This window comes from Pygoscelis adeliae, unplaced genomic scaffold, assembly GCF_000699105.1.
Source record: "Pygoscelis adeliae isolate BGI_AS28 unplaced genomic scaffold, ASM69910v1 Scaffold403, whole genome shotgun sequence".
Taxonomy (NCBI): Eukaryota; Metazoa; Chordata; class Aves; order Sphenisciformes; family Spheniscidae; genus Pygoscelis; species Pygoscelis adeliae.
In genome coordinates, this window is record NW_008824466.1 from 1,232,160 (window position 1) to 1,240,971 (window position 8,812).

General features: G+C 51.4%; 1 protein-coding gene across 1 annotated transcript in view; it reads right to left on the reverse strand.

Annotated features, from left to right (window-relative positions):
* Positions 1–8,812, reverse strand: part of AIFM3 (apoptosis-inducing factor, mitochondrion-associated, 3) — a 31,635-nt gene that overhangs the window by 14,454 nt on the left and 8,369 nt on the right. The window contains exons 5-9 of the mRNA XM_009321084.1: positions 7,850–7,894; positions 6,459–6,555; positions 4,212–4,324; positions 1,592–1,678; positions 946–1,037 (exon numbers count right to left, since the gene is read on the reverse strand). Of these exons, the coding sequence (XP_009319359.1) occupies positions 946–1,037; positions 1,592–1,678; positions 4,212–4,324; positions 6,459–6,555; positions 7,850–7,894 (434 nt within the window). The remainder of the gene's footprint in view (positions 1–945; positions 1,038–1,591; positions 1,679–4,211; positions 4,325–6,458; positions 6,556–7,849; positions 7,895–8,812) is intronic.

Genomic DNA, 8,812 nt, shown 5'->3' on the forward strand with positions numbered 1-8,812 from the left:
GGTTTCAGTCTTGAAAACTTCCCTCCTGGGGGCAAGCCTCACAAAGGGGCCTGTTAGGCTGGGGCAATAGCAACACCTAATTAAGGCTGCAACAGAGAAGCATTAAGCTTTCATTGTCGAGAAAGATCTTAAAGGCTGTTAGGAAACAAAAGATGGAAATTCAGATGGATGAATTATCCGATTGTCAGGGTTGAGCATTACTGACGGGTGAAAAGAAGAGCAACGTGGCAAAAATGACCTCTAAAAAAAAAATTCAGGATACGTCCGTTTTGGAGGCTTTTGTTAAAGAAAATACGTTCAAGGTCCTGGGCATTAATTTTAATATTCTAAGATGATAAACTCAGTGGGAATTTCCTGAGTCTCTGCCATACGCTCTCAAGCCGGCCCCCAGGGAACAGCACAGCGTTAGGGTGCTGCCGGCAAATTCCTACACCTTTTCAAATCTCAGTTTTCTATCAGTTTCTTGAGCACCAAACAACCCACGCACCCCGCCTGCTTCAGTGGGTGCTGTTTGTTAACACCCTTTTGACCTTGACGCTGACCATGAAACACCCCAGGTAGCAAATCCCGCAGCCCTCCCACCAGCCCCCATGTCTGGTGGTTACCTGCTTTCTGGGCAACTCTTGGGCGACACGGAGGCTTTTCAGCTTTGGCTGAGCAGACGTACACAGCACAGCTTTATAGAGATAGAGGTACAGATATATACGATATAGATATATATCATATAGATATATATGATTAGATATAGATATAGATACAGATATAGACGGATGTATCCAATGTATCCAATAGGTGTTCCTTGCCTTTTCTGCAAACACTCTTGCAAACAAATTCAGTGTCCAAATTCAACCACCATATTTGACCCCTTATCCCCAGGCACAAGCCCCTCACATTCTCAGATAAAACAGTTTCTCTTGATCTTTAAAATGTTTGTTCATAGCTTACGTGTTTCCAGTCGCTATCAGCAGCTTGTTGTATTCCATCTTAAATCCATCCTTGAACACGGCTATCTTGTTCTTGATATCCACAGCCGCAACCTGAAATCATCCCTAAATAATGTTAAGGGACAAAATCCCGGATGCCGAGCTCCCAGCCCAACCCGCTTGTCTGTTAGGTTTTAGTCCCCTGTGTTCCTGTCCACAGCTTAGCCAACCCACACCTTAAATATTACCAGCTGCCTTTTCACAAATCCTTGAAGATCTCCCAGTATAAATGAAATAGCGGGGAGAAATGTTTAAGCCATCACTGTCTGCACTGCTTGCCGGCTGATTATCCTAATCAGAGGCCGTTTGGTCACCCCAGATCCACGTGAGGATGCTCACAAATGGCAGGTAAGAAATGATGGTCACCACGGAGTTTGCACAGGGTGTCCTTCCTGCCACGGGAGGAATCGCGTTAACTGTGGTTTTGAACAACCACAGGCAACCTGCGCTCTGGGGCATAAAACAGGGGGGCTGGGGGACACCCAACGTTTCTGCAACGGCATCCAGTGAGCCAAGAACAGAGACAGCCGCCACATCGCCTAAACACAGCCTTTGCCTACCAGCACGTGCAGAAGACGGCCTGCAGATACACATAGGACTCTCCTTACCTGCATTTCGGTCAGGACTTCGATGTCGTAGGTGCAGAAGAACTCCTTGGGGCGCAGGGCTATCTGCTCCGGGTGGGAATCCATCGACTGCAAAAAAAGCCATTTTTCTGTCACCCGCTGTGGGTTGAACAGGCGAGTGGAGAAATGCCTGTTACCAACACAAGTCAGCGGTAGTCTGAAGTCGGTCCTTACAGCATGGATTAAGAGAGTTGCTCTACAGGGGCTGGAATCAAAGCCTGTTCAAGTGAAAGTCATCACAAGGTGCTGGACTGGGCTCTGGTTCCTTCTCTGCCTGCTCGGCGCGGGGCTGGCACTGACCGGCTAAGGCAGGAGCACAGCAAGTGCTTCTGAGTGTCTGCAAAGCAGCTCTAACTGCAGCTCCTCGTAACACACACAAGTTCATAGGAGCAAAAGAAAAGCCCCGTTATTTGCAAAACAACCAGCTGCCAGGGGAAATGGAAGCTAAAAGAGCAATAAGAACAATCAGCATTAACACAGCAAGGGCAACACTTTCAAAACCACCCAAGTTACGCAGCACAAGTTCCCTCAAAAGCTGAAGCGGGGGCATGTGGCCCATATCTGCTCATTTTTAGCTGCAAGATAAAGGTTCTTGCTCTTCACAGCCTTCCCTGGTCAGTTGGGTAAGACCTACATCATCTTTACATGCAGAGCTGAGCTCACATTTGAGCCCCAGTTCATCTGTCCTCCTAATTCTGCCGACGCAAGCTCAGACATACGCTGAGAACAAGCTGAGCACCAAGTGACCTGTGTGCAGGCTGTGCCATGCTCCAGTGCACCCCTCCCTGCCTGCAGCATAGCAGGGACGGGCATGGCCACACACATGCCACGGTCAAGCCCTGCAACATATCACACGGCGCTGAGCAGCAGCATCACCTACCCGTGCCACACAGGCACGATGTTTGGGCTTGACCCAACAGGGACAGGGGATGCAGGAATCAAGGGCTTCACCATCTGCCCCCAGGGATGGATGTGCAAGGTCCTTCTCCCTGGAGGTGGCTCGGTCAGGGGCTGGGATGAGCCCTGCCCTTACCGTGACTTCAGATAATGCTGTGCTCGGAAGAGACCTGTATCTTAGGACTTGAGGCAGGTGCAGGGTCATCAGGTTTTACTGCAAATTCTTTAAACACCCAATGTTTACAGAAAGGAACGTCTGACCCCACGGCTCGGGAGCGGTGGCCCCCCCACTGGTGTGCACGGAGGGCAGCGCAGAGCAGTGCACAACCACCATGGGTTTTGCTGCTGCTTGGTGCTCTGGAGACGGTAACGGGGACGTTGCAACACACCAGGGAGCTGCATGGTCCAAAGGGCACAAAGAGGAACAGTCCGGCGGGACCTCGGGACAGATTCATTACAGGTATTCAGCAAGGCAGAGGAAGGGCAATGCTGCAGTTTCAGGAGACAAGAAGTCTGCTGCTTACAGCTTTACGTGCTCCTCCTCTAATGGCTCTTTCCAGGGTTAGTCCCACTCACAATAGGATTAAGAAAAATCCCCTTTTTTTCTAGCCTGTTCCCAAAAATTCTGCCTTCTCTTCCACTGGGCTTTGTGCACCTTCCAAAAGCAACTACATCCAGAGATGGTTAGTGGAGAGTTTAACAAAGCATGCATAACATCTCTGGCATGTGAGATGTTCTTACTATTTAACGGAGAGTGGAAAAGGCAGTCTAAGACTCACACGGAGGGGATAAGTTTTTCAGAGAGCTGCCTGGCTGGGACAGGGACTGCGAGCTTCTCCGAGCTCCCCAGCCCAACCTCTGTGACTCTTGGGTGCAGGTTTCAGCCAGCTGCTCCTCACCCCAAGCAGGTCTCGTCCAAGCACAGAAATGGCTTGAATGCTCTCAAAAAGCCACATGCATATCTGCCTTCCTTTGAAAATCACTTTGCCTTGGGGCTGGAAGCAGAGTTAGGTGCTGTGGTTGTAGGGTACCAGCCCCCATAGGGAAGCATCCCTGACATAAAGGGGAATACATATACCGCCTGTTCTTATGGTATCTCCAAGCTTCAAGATCAAACGCTGCTGTCCAGCCTGAGTTGCTCTCTGATATCAAGTAAGGCTCAGGAATCAGTAATAAAAAATGCGATTAGAAGATCATCCGGTGTCTACAAATTGGAATGCAAAATGGGATGCGTGCCAGAGAAAGTGATCTTTGCACTGCGATCAAGTCACCAAGTCGTGATGATGACCGATAATCATAATGATTATGGCATGGAGCATCACTGGGCAGTAAGAACCATGCACTATTAAAAAACCTGGTAGACAATACAATTTTTTGACATGCCCCATTTCACTGCCCTAAAGATTTTGATCCAGAAACATAATAAGAAGATCCATCCAGGTACGAACTGGCCAAGACAGCTGTTGCTAGACCTGTGAAGAATGCCCTTGTTTCTGTGCTGGAGTACTCTTAGTTCAGAGTTTGAACAACTCCCCTTCTGTGTTTCATATTTCAGTCACCAACAGAAAAGAAAATTCAAGGGAGAACAGAGACAGGACAAATGAGGAAGAAGAAACATGCTGCTGCAATGAATAACAGTGGGGAAAGGTCCTAAGGCAATTTTTAAAACGGGGGAGGAATGTGACATACCCAAAGTGATACAAACCTTACTGAGCTTTGGTCTGTCATAGGGCAAGTGTCGGTCCATCGTGCACATCACAATCCTGTCCGAGAAACCCTCCTGGCGCAAGGTCTCTGCACAGACCAGTCCAGCTGCCCCTAAAGGAGAAGGAAGACCGGCGGCAGCCGTGCGTATGGGGCATTTGAAGGTTTGAACCCTTTGCTCCTAAACCCCACCGGGGCTGTCTCCAAAATCACCATCTCCACTAGCCCTGGCCTTACTTCACGGCCCTTCCCAGGTCAAACAGCTTGCAGGGGAAGCCGGTTGGGGTGAATGCACCAGGCAGGAGGAGGGACCCTCTGTCTGTGGACCGTGACATTAATCCTCTGAGGGACTTCTCTGCCCCTAAACTCACACAAACTCACAAAGAGCACACCTGAGGAGTGCTGCCAACGCCTACACACCTCTCACAAGCTCAGGGGCATGGGCGGCCACTCCGACCCTTGCACTCCCCTAGTCGAGGAAGGGTCTTGCAGCTTCCCCTCTGCGCACTCAGCTCCTGGTGAATTTACAGCCGAACACGGAGGGCAGGGAGTCCTCCCTCCTTCACGGCTGAAGTGTTGGTTGCATGTTTCACTGTGGAGGATTTTGCATGCAATTTCTTTGAAGTTTTTTTGTTTGCTTGTTTTTAAACACAGAAAAAAGGCTAAATCAAACAAAAAGCTGCCTTGGGGTGTGCTGTCCCCCTGCAGCCACACAGTCTGATGGGCATGTCCCTTCTTCCCTGGCCAAACTGGTGAGACGTGAGAGCCCAAGTGAGAAGTCCTGGGTCTCTTCTCAACCAAGGAAGCCTCACTCGATGATGAGTGTTGTAAGGGCCACAGTTTCTGTAATACCAATGAAAGAAGATGGATCTGGACAGTATCGTGGTTTGGTCCATTAACAAAATGCTCCTGTTGATGGAGGCGGGGGACAGTGGAAGAAGAGGTGGGTGTGTGGACGCCCCGTGCACGCTGCCTGGAGCATGCTGAGCCAGGACTGCTGCTGCACTGATGCCAGGATGCCGCTCACATGAGCAAGGGGCCGCGGTCGCCTGCTCTCAGCTCTGCTGGGCACAGCTGGATCTTGGTCCTCGATGCAGGGCTGGATGGGTAGTCTCTTCCCAACACTTCTTCCTCACAACCCCAGCTTTGAAATCTCCTTTCCCGTCCACGAGAACAGACCTTGGTCTTTAATAGACCTGTAAATTTAGCTGGTCGAGCCTGAGAAAGTTCCTTCAGCAATGGCTAACATTGCCTGTGGAGTGACCTTGCTGAGGATTTGGTGACTGTCCAGCCTTGCCGCACACCAGGACAGCCCAGCTGACCTCGGGGAGCAGCAGTGTCACACCCTGGCTTTCAGTCAACAAACAGCAGGGGCACGAGGAAGGGAAAAATGTTACCCAGCAGCAAGGGAAAAGCCAGCCAGGCTGGTTTTCCCCTCTGCTCAGGCGGCAAGCTGCAACCTAGATAGCAGGAGCAGGAGATGGCAGTGTGCTCCCCATTTCCACAGCTTGGATCTGGTGACCTGGGGGCTGTAATTAAGTAAGAACAACCCATGTGCCAGGAGCAGCCACTCCCTCCCAGCCCCAGGTCCAACACCGGACACCCCGTGTCCTCCTCCCATCCTCCATTTCACCACGACATGGTCCAGCCTAGCGTCCAACCCATTCCAGAAACAGGCAAACTCGGTAGATGGGATTCACTCCATCAGGCTTTCTACAAAAATTGTATTACACAAATGGAGCTGGGACAAGAGATGAGAAAAGATAGCTTGGCAGTTTTGCTATTTCATGCAGGGATTTGGTATTTTCTGGGAAGATGGAAGAATGTATCTTCAGCGAAGCACCTTGAGGTGAGAGCTTTGGAGCTGCAGGCAGCTGCAATGGGATGAGACAGAGATGTGCAGGCTCCAAGAGGAAAAGGTGTATCCACATCACAGGAACACCTGAGAGGACTTTACAGTTATCAGCTGTGGAAATCAGGGGTTACTGGTGTATCTGGCGAGGGTGTAGAGGGAAGAGGGTTCAGGACACCCACTACAAAGGACTGTGACAAGGAACTACAAAGCTCCACAGACCAGAGGCACAGGGCACCTTTGGACCGTTAGTGTCTAGGACAAAAAGGCTCAGGAAGACCTTCTGGTCTGACCCTTTGCACAGGGAGGGATGCAGGAGGGGTGACAGAAGGTGCGCGGCACACAGACACCCGGGAGGGGACACACACGGTGGTCCCAGCACATACCACCCGATACCTGCACCGATGATCAGCACGTTGGTACTGCTCAGGTTATAGTTGCTCAAGGAGATGCACTTTGCCATCATCTTTGTCCTCCTCTGTGTCTGAAGAGCCTATGCCACCAACAACAAGAAGAAAAGTCATTATCTTTTCTCAGCTTTAGCCTGGGTAGCTGGGCAGGAATGGGGACAACGACGCTATTGTCATAAAACAGCTTGGATAGAAAGGGAACAACTGCACCCTTGTACCCAACGAGCACTCCAAACCCATGCTCATCCAAATGCCTTTCCACCATCTAGTGCACCACCCCCTTACAAAGTACAAGAGAAAAATAAACCCATCATCTTCTGCAAATTCATCCAGGTACACAGAGCTGGGAAAAAAAAATAGAAAAAGCAGCCCAGGTGTGTTATTGTGCAATTCTGCAACCAACAGGTGAGATGGAAATGCAGAAGTCCTATCAGGAACGTTATCCTGCACCTGAGCAGAGCTTGTACACCTCTGAGATCCAAAGAAGATGACAGGCTTATCCAACCTGCCAGAGCACACCCAAGGACCTATGACACTGTAGCCCTGCTGCACAGACCCTCTGATGCCATCGGAGGCCAAAATCCATTTCTGGTAGAGGGAACAGGCTCAACCCTCCTCATCACATCCCACCCAAATCAGCTGCAGTAGAAGTGCTGCCATTCAGGTGACCTGCCTGGATCTAACCCAAGTGCTGTAAGGGTCCAGCTGGTTCTGAGCCACTGGATTCACACATGTGTATGTGCAAATGCGCATCAGAAGGCGGCTTTTCATGGAAAGAAAGATGGCAGTGGCCTGAATGGGCTTCATTCTGCATCCTATCTGGGGGGATGAGAGCCCTCCCTGCCCACGCAGCAGGTTCCTCTCCAGCAAAAGGAGCTGATGTCTCGGCTCAAGAGGGAGCACAGATGACCTCTGTCATCACCGTGCCACATTCAGACCCAGCAGACAAGGCCAAAAGGCTGGTGGAAGAGGCCTGTTTCCATGGGCCAACTAAATTAAAAGTTGCTATGAGCTTAAGGTAATATAGGAGAAGTTCAGGACAAACACCTAGGAAGACCTCCTGAATCCATGGACACCCCATCTCAGGTGTCGGGCAGCTGCAGGGAGGCTGGGGGAGCACAGGCAGGACGGGATGGGGACACAACACCTCTGCCCTGCCCCACTTGTGCCTCCGTATGAACTTCGGGCTGTTGCTTGAGACAGGACCGGGTTAGGTGGACCTTTGGTTTACCCATGTTGGACGTTCACGCATCCTTCTGTTCACGCACTGCTTCCCCTGCCAGAGAGCCCAAAGAAAAGCATTTCCCCCCACCCCCATGCACACAGAGCAAAAGCAAAAGCATGGGCCTTGATTTTGGGATGCCAGTGGCACCTCACCTGCTTGCTTGCTCGGATGTACACCTTCTCCTTCTCAATCTTCACCTGAGGGCGACAGAACAGCAGTGGTTTGCAGGACAGTGAATGCCTCCGGCGTGAAGAGGGTGATTACTCCCTCTGTGCAACAACTAACAAACAGAGCAGAAATCTCACCAGGTCTCCGGTGAGAGCAGCTCAGGCCATGGCAGGGCTCGCCCCAGCTCGAGGCTGTGGGATGTTTCCTGTCTCTTATCAACTATGTACCGATGGTCAGTTTAAAACCTGATTTTTATCTCAGGCTTACGGCTGGTTTCTCAGTCCCACCCCACTCCAGCTCAAGAGACCTCCCAGACTATGCACCTCTACCCTCAGGTTCCCAGGACGTGCCTGATGCCGGTGGGTGGATGCAAGGGGAGCTGCAGGGAGGAAGGAGAGCTGGGTGAGGTGCTACTCTCCACTGGCCACCCCAGCATGTGCTTAGAAAATGTTTGCTCCACACCTTCAAAGAGCATGCTTATCCCAGTGCAAACAGCCATTTTGCGGATGACAGCAAGCTGGTGCAGTTGATACTCTAGAGGGAGGGGATGCCATCCAGAGGGACTTGGATGGGCTGGAGAAGTGGGCCTGTGTGAATCTCATGAGGTTCAACAAGGCCAAGTGCAGGGTCCTGCACCTGAGCCGGGGCAACCCCCAGTATCAATACAGGCTGGGGGATGAAGGGATGGAGAGCAGCCCTGCCGAGAAGGGCTTGGGGGTACTGGTGGGTGAAAAGCTGGACATGAGCCAGCAATGTGTGCTCGCAGCCCAGAAGGCCAAGCGTATCCTGGGCTGCATCAAGAGAAGCGTGGCCAGCAGGTCGAGGGAGGTGATTCTGCCCCTCTACTCTGCTCTGGTGAGACCCCACCTGGAGTACTGCGTCCAGCTCTGGAGCCCTCAGCATAAGAAAGACACGGACCTGTTGGAGCGGGTCCAGAGGAGGGCCAC